General features: G+C 48.2%; 1 protein-coding gene across 4 annotated transcripts in view; it reads right to left on the bottom strand.

Moving 5' to 3' along the window:
- The window catches only part of ATP2C1 (ATPase secretory pathway Ca2+ transporting 1), an 831,636-nt gene that overhangs the window by 53,493 nt on the left and 756,312 nt on the right, over positions 1 to 21,831 (bottom strand). For all 4 annotated transcript variants that reach the window (XM_085630651.1, XM_085630649.1, XM_085630650.1 and 1 more), the window contains one exon: positions 7,145 to 7,292. In XM_085630651.1, the coding sequence (XP_085486777.1) occupies positions 7,145 to 7,292 (148 nt within the window). The remainder of the gene's footprint in view (positions 1 to 7,144; positions 7,293 to 21,831) is intronic.

The following is a 21,831-nucleotide window of genomic DNA, read 5'->3' as shown; positions in this document are numbered from 1 at the left end:
CTGTCGCCCTTTGGAAAGGTTTGTGGAGGTCCACCACTGCAGAGAGCGATGGGCCCAACCGTCTACCAACACCAGATCTGTCAATTGACCCTGGGCCTGGTTCCATTGGCGCGCTAAGCACTCTTGGAGAGGACGCATCTGGAGTCTTGCTTGGGGTACTATGAATATGCAAGAGGCCATCATTCCTATTAGTTGCATGAACACTCGAGCTGGAAGAGAGTGTTCTGGCTGGAATTTGGCACAGAGAGCCTGGATGCTGGCTATCCTGGCCAGACTGGGGTAGACTAGCGCTTTTGCAGTGTCTATGGTGGCACCGAGGTATAGCTTTACGTGGGATGGTTGCAGATGGGACTTCATGTGATTTATTGTGAAGCCCAGGTCGTGAAGTAATTGGATAGTGGCTTGGGTGTGTTGTACACATTGGTTGTATGAGCTGGCTTTTATGAGCCAGTCGTCTAGGTATGGGAATACATTAATGTGTTGCCGTCGCAGGTGTGCTACCACTACCGCTAAGCACTTGGTAAACACCCGTGGTGCTGTGGTGACTCCGAAGGGGAGCACTTTTAATTGATAGTGTTGGCCATCCACCATAAATCTGAGAAACTTCCTGTGAGCGTTGTGAACAGGAATGTGGAAGTAGGCGTCTTTGAGGTCTAAAGTGGCCAGGAAGTCATTTTGGGAGAGCAGTGGAAGTACCTGCTGGAGTGTGACCATGTGGAAATGGTCTGAGTGTATATATTGATTTAGGGGTCTGAGGTCTAGGATGGGCCTTAGAGTGTCTTCCCTTTTTGGTATGAGAAAATATAGGGAGTAAACGCCCATATTTTGTTGATTGGTAGGCACTGGTTCTATCGCACCCTTTTGAAGGCGGGAGATTACCTCCTGCTTTAGTAATGTTAAATGTTCCCGTGACATGGGGCGTTGTTTGGGTGGAATGTTTGGGGGGGGGGGGGGGTAGATGTTAGTTCGAGGCAGTATCCTGACCAAATTATTTGAATTACCCATTTGTCTGAGGTGATTGTAGTCCAGACAGGAAGGAAATTTTGGAGTCTGCCCCCGACCGGAGTGGGATGGTCTGGGGGGAGTGGAGGGAAGTCATTGGGTAGGGGTGGAGGCAGAGCGGGAGGTGTTTGTCTTGCCTCTGCCTTTGTTATTGTTGCCCCTGTAGCTGCCTCTTTGGTAACCCCTTGTAAAGGTGGATTGGGTAGGGGCCTTATAGGAAGTGGAAGCTGTGTCAGAGGAGTAGCCTCTGGATGTGCTTCGAAAAGAAGAGCGGCTATAAGAGCACCTGGGAGGGTGCGATTGTAAGGCTTGCATAGATTTCGGCGTATCTGTGTCTTTCTTCATTTTTACCAGGGCCTCATCTACTTTTGGGCCGAACAGTTGTTCCTGGTCAAAAGGGTGGTTCAGGATGGAAGCTTGCACCTCTGGTTTGAAACCTGAAATCCTTAGCCAGGCATGGCGACGGAGGAGGACGCTGGTGTTAATTGCCCTAGAGGCAGCGTCAGCTGCATCTAGGGCACTGCGGATGGAGGTATTGGTGATGGTTTTGCTCTCCTGAATTAACTCATTGGCTCTATTTTTATATTTGTCAGGGAGGTGTTGCATTATGGCTTCTAGTTCGTCATAATGTCCCCGGTCATATCTTGCCAGAAGCGCTTGTGTATTTGCGATGCGCCATATGTTGGCAGCCTGGGATGCAGTGCGCTTGCCCGATGCGTCCAAGAGTTTTGACTCTTTATCAGGTGGTGGTGCCTCGCCTGATGCTTGGGAGTTTGCTCGCTTTCGTGCTGTAGACACTACTAGGGAATCTAGTGGTGCTGGCACTCTGATGTAGGCGGGATCTGTAGGGGTGGCTTTATATTTTTATCTATGCGAGGGTTGATGACCCTGGCTCTGACTGGATCTTTAAAGACCTCCGGCGCGTGTTTGATAACTCCTTTGAGCATGGACAGGATGGAGGTGGCCCTGTGTGTCGTGTCGAAAGTATCAAGGAGGAAGTCCTCCTCCACGGGGTCGGTATGGAGATCCACACCGTGGTAGTGTGCAGCCCTCTGGAGTAGGTGGTTGAACCCCAATGAATCTTCTGGTGGGGATGGTCTCGAAGGGTAGAGATCATCCTGCGGGATGTTAGGAATGTCAGGAATGTTATAGTCGTCCCATGGGTCTGGGGAGCCTGTAGGAGTGGGGTCCCCAGTAGGTTGGTCATGGGGCTCGTCCACTATGTCATCATAGACATCATTGTCATCATCCAGAGAGGGTGTGGGGGAATGAGGAGGAGGTGGAGGAGAGGGAGGAGGTGGAGGAGAGGGAGGTAGAGGAGGTGGAGGCGAAGGTATTCTCAAAGGGGAGGTACCTAAGTCTTTCCTCTTTGGGGGTGGAGCTGGGGCAGGCTTGTCTCTTTTTGATGCTGAGCATCAAATGTCCAGTCTTAGGATCCTTGACCAGTGTTTTTTGCAATGGATCAGGCTTAAAAAGTTCTTCAGAGAGTGGCCTGTCCGTCGGCGCCGAAGGCTTCGGGCAGTAGGCTTTTTTGTTTTAGAGTCTGCACTAGTCCGCTGTTTTGAACTATGCGGCTTTGCTGGTTGGTTACTCGGCTCTGAGATGGTTTTCAGCTTCGAGATGTGGGTGTCGGTGGCCTTGTGTTTTTTGCTCGGTTCCGGGGACGGTGTCAGTACTGAGGAGCTTGTGCTGGTTTTCCGCACCGAGTGCTTCGGTATGGAGCTCGGTGTGCTTCGGAGGAGGCCATTTCCTTTTTCGGCGTCGGTGCGGAGGAGTGTTTCTCGGCACCGACGGTGGGCTGGCTCGAGCCAGAGCCGCCGGAAGGCTCAATAGGCTTCTTTGCCGGTCCCGAAGGTGCGGTGTGGGAAGCAGTGTTCTTGGTCATGCCTAGGCTTGGAGGCGAAGGTGTGACCGAAGCCCTTTTGGATGCCACGGACGGTGTGGGTGAATTTCGGTACTCACAACCCTCTGTGCCGGAGTGATGTCCTCCACATCTGAATCGTCAGCTTCGGAGGCGCTGACGAGGCACTCGTCGGTGTGTTGTCCTTTTAGAGCGGCGACGCCTTCTCCAAGATGTCGTCTGAGATCGTTGTCGACGAGTGTGCCATAGTTCTGCATGACCTTCGGTCTCGAATGGTTTTCTTGGACCGGAAGGATTTGCACGCCGGACAGTCTTGAGCCTCGTGTTCAGGGGAGAGGCAGAGGTTGCATACTTCGTGGAGATCGTGTGGGGAAATTTGGACCCACATCGAGGGCACTTCTTGAAGGTAGTTCTTTCCATTAGCCAGAACCGGAGCTTGGGTAGGCCCGAGGGCCGTCGTTGACGACTGGAGTCGAAGGTCTGGATCGATGAGAGCCGCTTCGAGTGTGGAGATCGCGATCGAAAATAATACCGCGAAAGAGGGGGGGGGGGGGGGGGGGGGGAGGGGGGATTGCGCGTCGATTGGAGAACTAGAAACTGTTCGAAACTTGAGCGCGAAGATCACATCCGAGCCCGATGGCGGAAATAAAACAATCTGAGGGTGGAGCCGAAGCCCATGCACAATACGATCCAAAGGAGGAGTCACAGACCTTGTGACTTCCAAAGACTTTCCAAGGGAAAAACAACTGCAACATCCGGGCCCAACACCAGATCGCGATCTATGCACAGTATGTAATCTGCAGCTCATATGCCTCGAACATCTAGTTCAGCGAATACAAGTGTACTACGGAAGCACCATGTTGATACCAATTGTCCTACCCAAGCAGTCGGTGGTGTCCTGGCCCAAGTGGATGACACACTTTTCTGTGTCCTGACCATCCTCTATTTGTTTTAGGTCGATTCGAAGGTTATCTGGGATTGCTGGCTAGATGTCTGCCACTATGTCCCATATGAAAACAAATGTTGTCCCAAGAGGCAACTTAAATTAACAGATCTGAGGGGAAGGCTAGCTGAGGAGAACATGTGCTTGGCAAGCACCACCATGCATTTGGACTCTGTCTGGCGGGGTGGTCGGAAAAGTGGTAAGGTTAAATCTGCTGGTGGAGGTCCGCATTACCAGACTCGCTGGTGTTTGGTGCTGTAGGAGAAAAGCTGGGTCTCCTGGGGCAGGCCTATGCCTCCTAGCTTTTTTCCTATTAACTGATGGGCCAGATTCTGGCTATGCTCAGGTGCCCAACAGTGTGTCAGTTAAAGCCTCATTAAAGGATAAGAGGGGTTCCGGTGAGGTCTGTCCAGGCTGCAAGACCTTAGTCAAAAAATCTTGGTTTTGACATTCACAGTTGGTAGTTGTAGGTCTAAAACCTATGCTGCTCTTGTATGACCATGGAGGCAGACTCTTCATTTAAGAGTTCACGAGTAGACCAGTGTCAGTTGAAGTGTCAAGACCACTAAGCTCTTGTAAGTCCAAAAGAAGATTTTTGTTGCTATAAATTTGGAAGGGGTCATTGGTGTCATTGTCTTCTTCAGTAAACCTACTGTTGAAAGGAAGTGTCCCCAAGTCCTCCTCCGGCGATGGTGGCATTGCTGCAGACACAGTTGCTGGTTTTGGTGCTGTATGGGATGTCGGGGTAGGTTTTAGGGGTGCAGTCGGCATTAGGAATGGATCCCCTGGCAGTAGACTGACTGAAGGTCCTCTCGGATACAAAGGTCCCAAAAGTGCTCTAGAGGAATCCGGTAGGGTACCAAAGATCCACAGCATGGCCTCCTTGGTGGGTTGGACCTGCTGCAGCGTTGTCAATGGATCCAGGCACTCTGGTTGAATCAGGATCAAAGTCGGGATCGGTTCTGAGATCAGAGACAAAGATAGTTATCTGGAGGTACCCTGGGGGCCGCACAACTCCTAATGTGGGGTGGGGCGGGATGAGGTGGAGCCGTATTTCAACTTCTTGTGTTTCCTCTTCTTTGATTTACCAGATGACTTAGACATGGAAAAAAAAGTTCTCATAGGACCGACATCAGGAATTATTTTGTGACCTGGTCAATGACATCAAGAGGGACTGGCTTTTAACTTTCAAGCTTTTCAGAGATGTTACGCATTGTAGAGCTTGGCCACGCAGTTCCGGATGGCCTTCCGATTCATCTGAGCCCATTTGTAGCACAACGCTGAGTCGTGTGAGGAGCCCGAACACAAGACACAGACCTCTTGAATAGTCGGTCACTGACATTTGTTTGTGGCAGTCCTTATAAGATTTGAGCCCTATTACCTTAGGGGGCAACATACCCCATGCACACTAGAAAATCTTTGAAAATTTGCTATGTAAAGACTAGATCTCAACTGGTCTGAACTGAGGGAGCAAGCTGCAGATCCACGACAAAAGGCATGAAAAAAAGTAACTGACATGAGAGCAAAGGTAGTCAATATGTAGGGGGCCCAATGTTGCATTCGGACGTGATGGGTCAGATGCAGAGCTGCACAACGCCACCTACCATTGTGAGAGAAAATTGCTGAAGAAAATTCTACGAATCCAGTCTGGCGCCTCGGAGGTATTCACAAAGTGAGGAATCCACGGGTAGAAACATCCATCGGAAATGACATTACAGAGCAACACGTTAAAACACAGGACAGAACAGGACTGAACAGCACAGCAAATTATAGTGCTTAGCAGGGAATAAGCAAATGAGAGCACAATATATCATTGCATATCAGGGCTCAGAATAAAAGGCCTTGCATAGCACAAAAACACATGCAGAACATCAGAGTACAGCACAGCAGTTCATGGAACAAACACCACATATATCTGGACATCACATCACCCAAATGCTCAACACACAAAATCAGCAGATCACATCAGATCATAAACATAGTACAGTACAACTAACTGCAGCAAAGTACATCAAAACTCAAAAGCTGTGTAACAGAACAACTGATAATGAGAAGGTTTGAGATTCAAAACCTCAAATATTTCTGGAACCAGTTATGTTCCAAGGAGAAGAGAATCATGGAGAACAAGCGGTTGCCAAAACCTCAGACAAGGACTGTTTGTGTAAGGCATTGAGTTGTCAAGTAAACCCAAGCAAACTCTGCTGTGGGTCTGCTCTCGCTCAGGTGGCTGATGTCTGATTGCAGTATTAAAAGGGGGCTAGCTATGAAAAACACAGGACAGAGGCAATGAAATACCAGCATTGGCAAAGTCATTAGGCTTTAATATGCTAAAGTATACAAACACTTACAGGCAAAAGTGCACTTTTGAGCAGAACTGTATTTGCATACTTTAGCATGTTAAAGAATGTGGCAGGCCGACAAAAAAAAGTGACTTGCAACTGAGAATCTAGGATTTCTCATATCATTAGATCCAGTAAGTAATTATTGCAAATAACTGCAAACTGTTGCGAAGGGAGGATAGGTGAGGCATAACCATTAAACGTCCCTCTCATTCTACGGTTAAGAACTATATGGGGAGCCTGTTTCCATCATATCCCAGAAATTCAGTTGGCACTTGTAAGATGACAGCCTAGCACAGTTACATTAAATTATCACCAGCATGTGCAATGTTTAATATTTAAAAATACACCTAAATGCACTTTATATAAAACAGAGTGTGCTGGACATTATGAGGCAGCCTGAAAACGGTTAAGTTCTGTGTAACTTGCACTCTAGTGGCTCCCATCAGTGCTTTTTTCCCTCACATAAAAACATTACATTTTAAATGCATGTACCTACTTAATTCTCCAAGACTGGAGAAAGTAGCTGTCACAGCATGCTCACTTCCTAGCACTATAAGCGCTGAAAACAAAAGCGCCAACTAAAGCACAAAGCATAGAGACAAGGCTGGGGGGCAGTCTTTACATAAAGACTTTTATTTAACCATTGAGAAGGACTGTGGAACACTGTAGTGGGACTCCTGCTTCAGTCAAACAGCCACACAGAAAGGGATCCAGGATGAATGAGCAGAATGTGCACAATGCCAGAAGCCTATAAAAATAACACAATATGAATGACAGGTGAGGTTATCCACCATGCTGATGGACACATAGGTGGGCATGCCAGAAGTTTCAGAAGGGGCTTGCTGGGTATCTGGATTCATGGAACTTTAAAAGGCAATCGGTTTCGCATCTTTTCATAATTCCAACTGAGGACTGGTAAAAGGCATAACAACTACCACAGCCATTTTGGAGATATATATTTGATACGTTTAAAATGAATGGCTAAATATAACTCACCTCCCTCCAGAACACAAACAGGGTTCCACATACAATAATGATGGAAGAAATCAGAATTTTTATGATCAAATTCCTTGTCAAAATGCTATCTTTCAAGTTTCTTGGCGGTTTTCGAATCACATCTCTATCCACAGGTTCCACGCCAAGGCTTAAAAAAACACAGAACATACCAAATTAGTGTAATGTTTGGTCAAACCTACTACAGTGGAATAAAATGATCTACAATCCTGTATGTGTCTCTAAACAGACCGATAAGGAAATTTAAGCTCCCACACATTAAATAAACTCTATCTTCTGGATAAGACGAAAACAGATATCCAACCAGCCCAAAGATTTCATGGTTTGATAGGGCAATAGGAATGACAATTGAAAAATCTACATGGAAGAGAGATTACGGACCGATTGGTGGTAACATTTCGAACAAATATTTTCCACATCTGTCACATTCTCGTCTTCTTGAAATATCCCTATGGTACAAGACAAACGGGTGTACCAGTTTTTCTTGCGTGTCGGAGATAAACAGCACTAGTGCTGCTGGATACAGTGCGATTACTGATATAAATATATATTCAATGAACTAAACAAAGGCTAAAAAGTAACGCTATAGTCAGATGAATAGGTCAGTAACAACATTAACATGTTGAACTGAAAACAACACAGAAATTCATCAGTTATACTTAGCAGAGCTAACTATCATGTGCCCCCGGCATTCAGTGCTTATGATCACACATATTACATTACTCATGTGTTCTGTGACATTTATGACATCACTGATGACATCAATGATGACATCATCCAATGAATGTGTTAGTTTGTTTTATAGTTTAATAGTGGTGAGTAGTTACCATAGCACTTATCTACCTAATTGTATACAGCCTGTGTCCAGCTAATGGATGTGTTCGCAAAACGCATGTGCTCCTGATGCATCATAGGGGTGTAGAGGTATTAAACACATTATATAAACCTTTGTAGAGAAGAGTAACTGTGTGCAAGTGACAGTTGATGACTTGTGTTCAGCATGTTCCAGACACGTTTTTGGGTTCTGCAGAAAAAGTTTCCAAAAGGGCAAAGACTTTACGTAGTAGATACTAAGTACTGTAAGCAGCCTTGAGTTATTAGACAGAATTGTCTTAGCATGACATAACATAGAAGACTGTGTGCACCAGGTACTAAGACATGTACACCTGCTTGTTTAGCTTCAAAAGATGGGCTATCTGTAAAGTTTTCACCACAGTATGAAAGCTGTAGGGAATATGATCTTTAGCACCTTCAGACAGACCTTGGTTATTTTAAGTGAATAGTGTCATGTTTGAGGGTACACTGTTCTAAATAGATACTTTAATACCCTGTGGTGTATTTCTCATGAGAGTGTCTCTGTCTGCAAACACTCCGGTACAGAGTAATCTCTCTCCATTGAGTAAAGACTGCCGACCGTACCCACTTTTCTACTCATATCAACTTCATTTCTCAATGTAGGTTCAGTGATTGTGAGGGGTTTGCTACAGATAAAAGCTGTCCGCAGTAGGGCATTTTAGAATAGACATTGAGTCATTTGAGGAACTTGGCTTTCTCTGAACAGTTGTATACATAGCGAACACCATGTGCAATGAGGATTTCCTGTATACATCTGCGGTTGATTGTTAATGTGGACTAGACTACCCGTGAAATGTATGGTGTACTATCAATGTTGCTCATATAACATGCTTGCTACACCTAACGGAGTTGTATCTGTGACGGCATTAGTGATGCTTCATAATATTTTGAGCTATTCTGAACTTAATTTCAGGCCTCTACTGCCATGCTAGTTTATTAAGCAATGTGTACAAAAGAAGCTTGTATGATGTTATCAACGATGCAATGGCACTTGAGATGCCATCACTGATGTCCTAAAGAACAAGTTACTTACCTTCGGTAACGAAATGTGTAAGAGACCTATGTAGTTATAGATTCCTTACCTTTAGAATTACCCCCAGGCGTCAGACTGGATCCGGAGAATTTTAACGTAGCAGTATCCCTGCGCGTCAGTAGGTGGCGTGGTCGCCAGGATGGCATTGCGGTGTCTACTGAAATGCCGCCCCTGCGCGCTGACATCACTTCTGACATGATTTTCCACGCCAGAAGCGAAGAGCCATGCAAGACAAAAGGAAATCCCTATCCCTAGAAGTCAGTTCGCAGAACGGGGAGGATGGGTGGGGCAGTAAGGAATCTATAACTACATAGGTCTCTTACAGATACATCGTTACCGAAGGTAACATGTTCATCTGAAAGAGACTGTAGTTATAGATTCATTACAATTAGAATAGATACCCCAGCAATGCCAACCCCGGTGGTGAGTCTGAGAACTAAGCTCAAACCAGAAAGTCCTGGAGAACAGAACGGCCGAAAAAGCCGTCTCTCTGGACTTGGCTCTCCAGGCAGTAATGTTTTGTGAAAGTGTGCAGGGATGCCAAAGTGGTTACCTGGCAGATGTTAATCAGCGGAACTCCACAAGTAGTGGCTGCCGTTGCCCTAGTCAAGTGGGCCTGTAGTCCTACTGGATGTTCCTTTTTAACCAAAGAATAGTAGATTTTGATTCATAGGACAACCCATCGAGAGATGGTACGTTTGTGCACGGCCCAACCTTTCTGGACACCCACATAACCCCCGAAGAGTTGATCGTCCACCCGGAAATCTTTAGTGTGGTCAAGGTAGGACAGCGCACGTTTTGGGTCCAGACGGTAGAGTCTCTCCTCCACTTTGGAAGGGTGCGGAGGCGGGAAGAAGGTGGGCAAGTGACCTATGGGGATAGAGGTAACCACTTTGGGCAGAAAGCGGGCCTAGTGCGCAGGACCACTTTGTCCGGATGAACAGGAAGAAACGGATGCTTGGAGGACAGAGCCTGAAGCTCGCTCACTCACCCTGCAGGCAGAGGTGATGGCGAGCAGGAAAGCAGTCTTTATTTTTTTTATAGAATTTTATATAGCGCGAACTAGACCCAAATTGGGTATCAGAGCGCTTTACATGAGCACCAGTTTCGCTACAGAAGGACACACTGACTTTTCTTAGGCACGGGGAGATTTAGTGATTTGCCCAGAATGACAGGATGTTGAGCGTTGTTGCAGAGACTCGAACCCGGTTCCCCAGTTTCAAGGGTCGACCGCTCTAGCCGTATGGGCTACATCATCTCCTTTAAAGTAAGAAGACAAAGAGGACAATTATGTAGAGGCTCGAAGGGAGCACACATAAGATAAGTAAGGACAAGATTTATGTCCCATTGGACGTTACGAAAGGAGAAGGATGAAAGAGGAGTAATGCTCTTCAGAAATCAATTTACAATAGGAGACTTGAAAAGAGAAGGCTGAACAGGAAGGCGATGAAAGGCCGAAATGGCCGAAAGATAGCCTTTAAAGGTGCCCAGAGAAGAGCCCTGCTGGGCCAAAGATAGAATGAAGAGGAGAACCTCCGAAAGAGGGGCAGAAAGGGGATCCACAGCCTTTGCTGTGTACCATGCCACAAATTTGTTCCATCTACAGGTGTATACCGTTTTAGTGGAGGGACGCCTGGCTGCCAAGATGACGTTACAGACTTCGGGAGGAAGGTCGAAAGCGGTCAACTGTTGCCACTCGATCTCCACGCAAGGAGGTGTAGGCTGGATAGGTTTAGGTGGAGGACCGTCCTCTGCTGCTGCGACAGAAGATCCTCCCGAAGAGGCAGTCTGATCGGAGGATTGCTGGCCATGCTCAAGAGCTCGGGGTACCAGACTCTTCGTGCCTAGTTTGGAGCCATGAGAATGACTTGGGCCCGGTCGTGCTTGATCTTCAGCATTCTAGGTAGAAGTGGTACAGGCGGAAAGGCGTACAGGAGGCCGCAACTCTACTTGCGACGAAAAGCGTCGCCTAGCGAGTGCCACCTTGTAAACTCCAATGCTGACATTGCGTGTTCTCTTCGAAGGCGAACAGATCTAACCAATGCTCTCTCCCCACCGCTGAAAGAGACCTTGCACCACCTCAGAGTGAAGACGCCATTCGTGATCCATCATGCACGGGCAGCTGAGTTTGCCCGCCGTGGCGTTCAGGGAACCAGCCAGGTGTTGAACCACCATCAGGGGTGGGGAAATCGTATCGCCCGACGCCCGAAGCAAGTAGATTTTTATAATGGGCAAGAAGATTTATTGTCTATTTTGCCCGATGGACAAGTAGACATTAAATCACTAAAGATATTTGAGCTGTGGGCACTCCGGGGCTCACAGCCAATTAGAAATGCAGTCAGAAAGCTTGGAGGCCATTGACTGGCTGTAAGCACATGACTGGACTCTATCTAGCCAGTGATTGGCGGGGGAGTCTTGCGCTAAACGTCAGTGTTCTGGCGCGGATTCCGTCACTGGTGCAGCCCACCTGCTCTAGGAACCCAGCTGCCGAAGGTGCAAGGGCAGGCCCTGAGACAGGTCACAGCGGTGTGGGCCGAGTGGTCTCTCTGCCGTGGATTGCTGCGTGGCTCGATCGCCCTGTCCCGTGGGATCCGTCAAGGCAGGTCACTGATCTTTGGTGCGCTGCTGCGCACTTCCTGGAGTCAGGAGCAACAAGTCGGCGTCTCACTGTATGCCTCCCCAGCAGGTGAGTCCGTCTGATAATGGGTTTTGCAGCGGCCGGTCGGTCCGAGCTTTAAGAAAATATTATTAACTGTGATTCTGCATGCAGTGGTCTGGATTCAGTGAGCGTGGGGGCAGGGTTAAATGTGTGGCATGTTAACAATTTACAATAAGGCGGGAACCTCTCCTTTTGCAATCTAGCAATGGAACCAGTATATCGTGAAAACACGAGGAAAGGAAGTTTACAATAGACATTGACCTTTACTTTGTCTCTGCTTTTATGGACGAGGTCGCATTTGGGGGCACGAAGCAAACGATAATACTTTAAACACTTACAGAAAATGAAGCCTTGAAAGATTATTGCGTGCGCTGTTAATAGAAACATTTTTTAAATTGTATTGTTTTCCTGCTGTTAAACAAATCAAGCTAAAGTCGAATAAAGGAAACGCCACATAATGCAGAAGGCAGAAAGTATCTTCGTAATCTAGGCAATGCTATGTGTGCAGCGTATTTCACACTGTTCACTGAGATGTGGGCCTCTCTTGGCGTCTGAAACATTGCACTGTCCACATTTTTGCCCAAGATGAGATCTCTTTTACCAATACCCTCCCCCATAGTCTTTTTTTGCCTTTTCCTTATTCCGTTACCTCACCCTCGGCTCCACGGCTTCTAGCTTAATTAGTGCCCACACTTTATCTTTCAATCTTGCCAGTGCTGCAGAGGAAATGCCTCACGTCCGTGTCAATTTTTATAGGCGTAATCCTGTCAAAAAACGGGGTTTTCTCCACATTTAGGGCTCATTTCTGTTAGCCTGTACCTTTATTTGGTTGCATTTCTCGTCTCCTGTACCTACTGTAAACAGCCCTCACCATGCACAGTTCTCTAGCAGTTTGTGCTAAATTAGCAAAGCCATTGTAATGAAGCAGTAGGGAAGGCCTAATTTATGCGTCAGGGAAGGTCTAAATTACGCAGCAGGGTTGACTAAATTATGTGGCCACAAAAAATTTGAATTATGTAGCATAATGCAGCAAATTTTCGTTGATAGTATTACTTCATTATTTTGACATCTGTACACCTTAACACTATATAAATGTTTTGCCTCATTACTTTAAGATTAAGACCCAAATACAGCAATAGCAGTCACTACTTCTGATGGGCTTTTCACTGTGTGGCAGGACATGTTACCCCCTTTTTAGTAACTTGATCTGTTTGAGCTAGTATCAACATTCAAATATGCAGTTTAGGCAGCATGTGTTGAATTATATGGCACATTATGTGGAAAACTCCTCAGCTGTAGAATCTCATAATTAGATGGCTCTGTATATATTAATCACACGGGAGCTGTCACCAGTGGGGGACCATATTTCATTTGCAACGATATTAAATGGCAAAACTTGCAGAAGCGCGCTCAATATAAAGCAGAAATTATCAAAATATAAATTTGTATAAATTATATAAATCATGTTCCAACCTCAGAATTTTATGCAGCCGCTGTAGTGATGCATTTTTGTTGCACAGTTACGTCAGCAGTAAAAACGAGCCCATACCAGATCTAAGGAAAAGTGGCTCTTCCGCCTGTGTGAATATTCGTCCTATGTAGACATAAAGGTTTGTTTTTCTTTCCCTACATGATTTGCCAATGGGTGTTTTCCTATGTGCCTGTCTTTGTGCCTTCTTTATGCATGTGCCCATTTTCAAATATCCAAGTTAGTATCATCCCATGGACCCTCTTAATGCTCAGCTTCTGAAATAAAGAAACTGATTGCACAAGTTGCTGCAACGTTAAAACCGTTTTTCACCAGGCTTCCCGCAATGCTCGTATATCAGCTTCCTGCAACAGAATTATAGGATTTCCCAGAAGACAACGCACACATTTCGGTGGGCAGTGGGGAGCTGGGGACACTGGAAAGAGAGAGACTTGGATTTTAAAGAAAAAACTGAGTACTTTACAAATCTCAGTGAGACAAACTTGTACATCTATTGCTGATCTGCACTCCTTCATGTTAGGGAAGCTTACTCTGCTGGTGCCATTACTAACCAGTACTGTGCACAAGAGAACCCTGTACTGCTACTGCCAGTGTTGCATGTGCTCTGTGTGGTTGAAGAATGTGGAGATGTAGCAGTGAGTGTACAATAATATAATCACACCACACCTGCCCAGGAGTGTAAAAGCAGAGATTGATTTAACTGCCCATTACTTTCTCTTGTGTATTCGTACTTGTGGATACTGCTTCAGTGAACTAAACACCTCTGCTATGTGATTTTTGCTGCCCCATGAACAGTTCATAAACTCTGCAGAGAAGTGGTTATTCCCATCCACACATTTATCAGAGCATGATTTGAAACTGGACAGCTATGAGTTGGCCCTAGGACTGAGAACACCCTTTTGCCCTACAGGTTCATATTCCGGCACATTCTATGCCAAATACGCTCCAAGAAATGTAGTCCATTACCAGCCTGCACTCTGCCTTTAGGTACTATTTCTCTAAATTTGAAAATTTGTCACATGCATACTGGTTACTAATTGAGTGCAGTGCACACTGACACATCTGCACACATGCTGTACATCCAGCCCGTACAACAGTTGAATTTAAGGGTGTATGACCATGCACTGCACAATTGGACTTGTATTTGAAGTATACTTTCCACAGTATATTGCACTGATTCCCGTGCAGGTTCTCTCCGTGCAGACCCACCTCACTTATTTATGGAATAGGTGGGGCAAGCAGATATTTTCCCAGGACAAGTAGATTTGTGTAACATTTTGTCCATTGGCCAAGTAGATTTTTGTAAAATTTCCACACCCCTGACCAGGGGTATGCCCTGATGTTCCAGCCATGTCCAAAGGAGAAGAACCTCATGACATAGGGTCCACGAACCCCACCCCACCCGGTTTGTTGCCGTGACACATGGCAGTGGTGTTGTCCATGAACACCTGCACTACTCTTCCTCCGACAGAAGGAAGGAATGCCTTCAGTGCCCAAAGCTCCAAAAGGTTGATGTGGAGCCCGGACTCCGCCAGAGACCAGAGACCCCTGATCTCCGCCTCTCTCATGTGGCAGCTCTATCCCAAGAGTGATGTATCTGTCACCACTGTGAACTCTGGTTGGGGAAAGGAGAGGGATCTGGTGTTGACCCAATCCTGGTTCGTGAGCCACCACTGTAACTGATGTGCAGTCCCCTCCGAGATCTGGATGACATCAGAATGATTTCCCTGATGCTGCGCCCACTGGAACTTCGGGTGCCACTGCAGAGCCCGCAAGTGCCAACTGGCATGGGCCACCAACAGGATGCAGGAGGCCATGAGGACCAGCAGCTTCAGGGTCATTCTCACCAAAATCCGGAATAGAGGCTCAAACATCTGCTCTGATGAAAAGGAGCTTCTCAGAGGGAATTTGGTGTGATTTCGGCATGCTGATAGTGAACCCCAGTGAATGCAGGAGGTCTGACGTAGTCTAGAGTTGGGAGACGACAGCCTGGGGCGAGCCCGCCTTCAACAGCTGGTCTTCAGGATAGGGGAAGACATGAACACCTGATCTGTGCAGATGAGCTGCGACCACCGCCATTGCTTTCGTGAATACCCAAGGGGCGCTGGTAAGGCCAAAGGGGAGCACGGTAAACTGAAAATGCTTGTGGATTGCCGTGAACCGTAGGTAACGCCGGTGGGCTGGCAGGACGGGGATGTAGAAGGAATATGCTACTTACTAGTATGCATCTGTTCTTGGCATGTAGAGCTGCACACTATGCATAGATCGCCATCTGGTGTTGGGCCCAGATGTTTGCACTTGTTTTTGTATTGGAAAGTCTTTGGAAGTCACAAGGTAGGTGACTCCTCCCTTGGATCATAGTGCGCATCAGCATCGGCTCCATCATCAGATTGTTTTTGCCAGCAGGGAAATGATTGAGTTTTGTAAGAACCAGGAAAGATGCCCATGTATGCTGTATCTAAATAAGATAATACTGGAGCAGATAAAGGTAGCCGGGGAGGCGGGTGGGTGTGTGTAGATCTGCAGCTCTACATGCCAAGAACAGATGCATACTGGTAAGTAGCATATCCCGCTCGAGGCATATGAGCTGCAGATTACACACTATGCATAGATTGTATAGCAGTATCCCCTCCTAGCGGCGACCACCAGTATCTGCTGCAGTTGTTTGATATAGTGTTTTGAGTACAGCTTGGCCCACACAAGCCTGTTTAGTTTGCACACCTACACAATAGTGTTTTGTGAATGTATGTGGTGGAGACCATGTAGCTGCTCTGCAGATATCGTCTAAGGGAATGTTCCCTAAAAATGCCATGGAAGCCCCCATCTTTCGTGTAGAGTGGGCTTTCGGAGGGACAGATAATGTACGTTTTGCTTTGTGGTAGCAAATTTGTATGCATTTGACAATCCACCTAGCTATCCCAGATTTTGATATGGGGTTGCCTTTGTGTGGTGGTGGGAAAGACACAAGGAGTGTTGCTGTAGTTTGCGCACCACTAGTGGGAGAGGCGGAAAAGCATACGCAAATCTGCCTGACCAGTTCATCCATATCGCATTGCCTTTGAACAACGGGTGAGGATATATGGCAGCGAAGCTTGGGCATTTGGTGTTTTCTTGGGTGGCGAAGAGGTCTGTGGTTGCCCCCATGTTTGAAAAAACGGTTGAAGAACTTGCGGATGAAGTTCCCACTCGTGGATCTGTTGTGTTAGACGGCTCAACAGACCGGCTATGGTGTTTTGGACTCCTGGGACATGTTGGCTTAGGAGAAAAACTTTGAGGTATAGCCCACCTCCATATGTTCTGTGCCAGCTGAGAGCTGCAGTGTGTGTGTTCCGCCTTGTTTTTGTATATAATACATGGCTGTCATGTTGTCTGTGCGGACTAAGATAGCCTTGCCTGATGTGTTTTTGAAATGCTTTTAAGGCTAGGAAAATGGCTAGTAACTCCAGGTGGTTGATGTGGAGTAACTTTTGTTGATGTGTCCACCTGCCCTGCATGGTGTGATGTAGTAGGTGAGCTCCCCAGCCGGAGAACGATGTGTCCGCCGTCATAACTATTTGAGGAATCGGCTCTAGGAACGGTCGCCCTTTGGAAAGGTTCTTGGTGTTCCACTACTGCAGAGAGTGATGGGTACGACCGTCTACCAACACCAGATCTGTTAGCTGACCTGGAGCCTGGCTCCATTGGCGTGCTAAGCACTCTTGGAGAGGACGCATCTGGAGTCTTGCATGAGGCACTATGAATATGCAAGAGGCCATCATCCCTATGAGTTGCATGAACACTCAAGCTGGAAGAGAGTGTTGCGGTTGGAATTTGGGACTGGGATAGGCTAGCGCCTTTGAGGTGTGTTTTGTGGCACCGAGGTATTGTTGCGTGTGGGACGGTTGCAGCTGAGACTTGGCGTGGTTTACTGTGAACCCCAGGTTGTGAAGTTGTTGAATAGTGGCGTGAGTGTGTTGTACACACTGATTGTATGAGCTGGCTTTTATGAGCCAGTCATATAGATATGGGAAGACGTGGATGTGCTGTCTTCTTAGGTGTGCTGCCACGACCGCTAGGCACTTGGTAAACACTCTTGGTGCTGTGGTGACGCCGAATCGGAGTACTTTGAATTGATAGTGCTGACTGTCCACTACGAATCTGAGATATTTTCTGTGAGCATTGTGAATGGAAATGTGGAAATAGGCATCCTTGAGGTCTAGGGTAGCAAGGAAGTCGCCTTGTGAAAGCAGAGGAAGGACCTGCTGAAGTATGACTATGTGGAAATGGTCCGAGTATGTATAGGTTTAGGGGTCTGAGGTCTAGAATAGGCCTTAGAGAGCCGTCCTTTTTTGGTATGAGAAAATAGAGGGAGTAAACTCTTGTTTTGTTGGTGCAGGGGAACTGGTTCTATTGCACCTTTTTGTAGGAGGGAGATTACCTCCTGCTTTAGCCGCAACAGATGTTCTTGTGACATTTGACGCTGTTTGGGTGGTATGTTTGGGGGGGCGGGGGGGGGGGGGGGGGGGGTAGATGTTAGTTCGAGACAGTAGCCTGATTGGATTATCTGTTGCACCCACCTGTCTGAAGTGATGTTTGCCCAGGCAGGGAGGAATTGGTGGAGTCTTCCCCCGACCGGAGTGGAATGGTCTGGGGGAAGTGGAGAGAAGTCATGGGGTGGAGGTGGAGGCAGAGCGGGAGTTTTTGCCTCTGTCTTTGTTGTTGTTCTCCCTGTAACCGCCTCTTTGGTAACCTCTAGTAAGGTGGATTGGGTGGGAGCTTTGTAAGAAGTGGAGGGGCTATCAGAGGAGTAGCCTCTGTGGGTGCATCTGAAGGATGAGCGACGAAAGGAACATCTGGGAGCTTGCGACTGCAAGGCTCCCATAGATTTGGCTGTGTCAGTATCTTTTTTCATTTTTTCAAGTGATACGCCCACATTAGGGCCAAATAGGTGTTGCTCATCGAATGGCTGATTGAGTATAGAACTCTGGACTTCAGGTTTAAAACCCGAGATGCGTAACCAGGCAAGCCTACGCAGAAGGATACTGGTGTTTATTGCCCTTGAGGCGGTATCTGCGACATCTAAGGCACAACGGATGGAGGGGTTAGTGATGGTTTTACATGGTGTTGCATTATGGACTCAAGCTCGTCATAATGTGCCCTGTCATACCTAGCTAACAGCGCTTGGGTATTGGCAATGTGCCATGTTTGCTGCCTGTGATGCTGTGCGTTTGCCAGAGGCGTCCAGGAGTTTAGATTCCTTATCTGGTGGTTGTGCGTCACCTGATGTTTGGGAATTGGCTCTCTTTCATGCATAGGAGACTACGAGGGAGTCTAGAGGTGCGGGGCCTTTGATGTACACTGGATCAGTAGGGGCAACCTTATATTTTTTCTCTATTCTCAGGTTGATGACTCGAGCCCTAACCGGGTCTTTAAAGACCTCTGGTGCATGCTTAATGACCCCTTTCAGCATGGGTAAAATTGAGGTGGACCTATGTGTGGTGTCAAAAGTGTCCATGAGAAAACCTTCCTCCACGGGGTCTGTATGAAGGGCCACCCCGTGGTTTGGGCAGCTCTGTGGAGGAGCTGGTTGAAGCAGATATTGTCCTCTGGAGGGGAAAGCCTGGAGGGATAGATGTCTTGTGGGGTGTAAGGGACGTCTGGGACACTGTAATCCAGTAGGGGTAGGGTCCCCTAGGGGTTGATCATCCGCACCTCTCCCTGCATCATCTGAGGTGGTTTCATCATCATCATCTACTGGAGTAGGTGATGGTGTAGGAGAGCGGTGTGGTGGAGGAAGAGGAGAAGGGATCCTTAATGGAGAGGTAGCAAAGTCTCTTTTGCGGTGGTGGAGCCGGTGCAGGCGTGTCTAGGGGTCTCTTCTTGATGCTAAGCATGAAGTGACCAGTCTTAGGATCCTTCTCAAAAGAGTTTTTTGGGTAGGATCTGGGCAAACAGTTCTTCTGTGGGAGGCAGTTCCTTCGCCGACGGCTTTGGTGCCATAGGCTTTTTCGGCGCCGACTCGGTAGCGGTTCTGGGTTTGGAACCGTGCAGTTTTGCAGTGTCTTTGTCCAATGGAACCTGTTGTTTTTTCGGTTCCGAGGTCTTCGGCTTCGAAGAATGGGAGTCGGGGCCCTTTGGTGGACGTTTTTTGGTCGGCTCAGAGTGTGTTGTCGGTGTCGAGGAACCGGTGCTGGTCTTCGATGCAGAGTGCTTAAATGTCAAAGCAGCGGTCGGCGTGAATGAGGAAGAGGACGACTTCTTTTTCAGTGCCTGTGTATTTTTTTCGGCACCAAGGGTAGGCTGACTCGAGCCCGAGTCACCTGAAGGCTTAGTAGGCTTCTTTACCGGGTCTGGAGGCGGGGCATGTGAAGCAGTCTCTCGGTGTGCACCTGGGCCCGAAGGTGAAGGTGGAACCGAAACCTTTTTCGATAGTGTCGAGGGGGGGTTGGGATCGACGTCTGTACTCACGGCCCTCTGAGCTGGAGTGATGTCTTCGACGTCGGAGTCATCTGCTTCGGAGGTGCTGATGAGGCCCCCTTCGACCTGCCCTTGCTCTGGCAAATCAAAGCCTTCTTGGAAGATGTCGTCGGGGATCGAAGATGACGAGCGAGCCATTGTTCTTCTAGCTCGTCGGTCGCGGGTGGTCTTCTTGGAGCGGATGGAGGTGCAAGCTGGACAGTCTCTGGCCTCGTGCTCCGGTGAGAGGCAGAGGTTGCACACCTCATGCAGATCGGTCTGGGGAAAGTTCGACCCACATCGAGGACACTTTTTGAATGGCGTCCTTTCCATGAGCCAGAAGATGAGGCCCAGGTAGGCCCGAAGGCCTTCGATGACCGGAATCGAAGACTTCGAAGTTGTTAAGAGTCGCGTGGATTGGGAAAACGCGATCGAGACAATACAGTCGATAAGGGAAGGATTGCGCGTCAAAAGAGAAAACCGTTAACGGTTCCAAACTGGAGTGCGAGAAACACATCCGAGTCCGATGGCGGAAAAAAACAATCTGAGGATGGAAGCCATGCCCAGGCATACTATGATCCAAGGGAGGAGTCAGCTACCTTGTGACTTCCAAAGACTTTCCAAGACAAAAACAAGTGCAAACATCTGGGCCCAACACCAGATGGCGATCTATGCATTGTGTGTAATCTGCAGCTCATATGCCTCGAACACTGGTGTCCTGCAAGTCCAATGCTACTATCCCGTCTGCGTGATCGAAGGCAGAGAGGACCTGAGTCAACGTGAGCATTTTGAACTTCTCCTTCTGGAGGAAGCAGTTGAGAGCACTGAGGTCTAAGATAGGACGCAGGCCTTTGTCCTTTTCGGGTCCAGAAAGAAGTGGGAGTAGCAACCACAACCTTTTTCTGGCACAGGGACCCGTTCGATAGAGCCATAACTTCCTGGCAGAGAAGGGCCAAGTGATCCTCTGACATGAGATGGAGTGCTGGTGGCATGGAGGGATGGTAGTCTCAGAGGGGAGGGAGAAGCCCCTTCGGACTATCTGCAAAACTCACCTGTCCAACGTGATGTTTTGCCAGTGGGGAAGGTGATGGGGAATCCTGCCGCCCACTGGCGGCCCTGAAAGGTCGGACTAGGAAGGTTTGGAGGCTGCTACAGAGGAGATTTGGGTCCCATCGCTGCGGCCACACAAACTGGGTAGCTTGCGTGGCCCTGTGGCTCAATTGGGTTTAACGTGGTGGGGCACACCTTCTGTAGCCATGTGGAGTGAGAGGTTGCCATGAGGTCCAAGGATCTGGCCATAGCCCTAGAATCCTTGAAGCGTTCAAACGCTGAGTCTGCCTGGTCACCGAACAGGCGACGGCCATCAAAGGGCATATCCAAAAGGGTGGAGTGGACATCCCCCGAAAAACCAGATGCCCTCAAACAGGCGTAGCGCCTCAAGGCTACAGACGTGGGAACCGTTCTGCCCAGAGAGTCGGCAGTATGCAGCCCACACCAGATGGTGAACTTTTCTGCATCTCGACCCTCCGCAACTGCGCGGGTGAGAACGGCCTGGGCTTCCTCCGGGCACTGTGGCAGCGCTTGCGCAACCGTATTCGACACTGTATGGTTATAACAGCCCAAGAGGCATTCGGTGTTCATCGACCGCAGCCCTAAGCTGGTGGAAGAAAACATCTTCCCAAGGTGGTCCAGCTTTTTGGATTACCTATCTGGGGGAGCAGTAGGGAATGTACCTTTAGAGGACGAGGCTTGGACCAGCAAACTGTCAGGGAATGGGTGTTGGGAGAGGAAAAGTGGGTTGCCCGGGCAATTATCCTGTCCACAGGAGCCCCTGTGCTGGGCTTGGACCAAGTGCGAAGTAGGATGCAGTGAGGGCTTCATTAAAAGGCAGCAGGGTCTCTGAAGAGGTCGTTGCCAGCTGTAGACCCTCTGTCAGGAGGTTAGTCCGGACTGCCACCGTAGGAAGCTCGAGGCCCAAGGCCTCAGCCGCCCTACGCAACACCACTGCATACGACGCTCTCTCCTCCATAGCCACAGTAGGGGGGAGAGCATGCAAGGCCTGGGGAGGTATCCAAACCACTGGCATCACCCAACTCCTCTCGCCGGTCCCGCTCTTCAAGTTGGTCAGCTAAAGGGTCAATAGACGCCTCCCAGTCCTCCTCACCCTACTCTGACTGCCACTCAGGGCGAAAGGGAAT

This window comes from Triturus cristatus, chromosome 10, assembly GCF_964204655.1.
Source record: "Triturus cristatus chromosome 10, aTriCri1.1, whole genome shotgun sequence".
NCBI lineage: Eukaryota > Metazoa > Chordata > Amphibia > Caudata > Salamandridae > Triturus > Triturus cristatus.
This window is presented reverse-complemented; position numbering and strand designations above follow the sequence as displayed.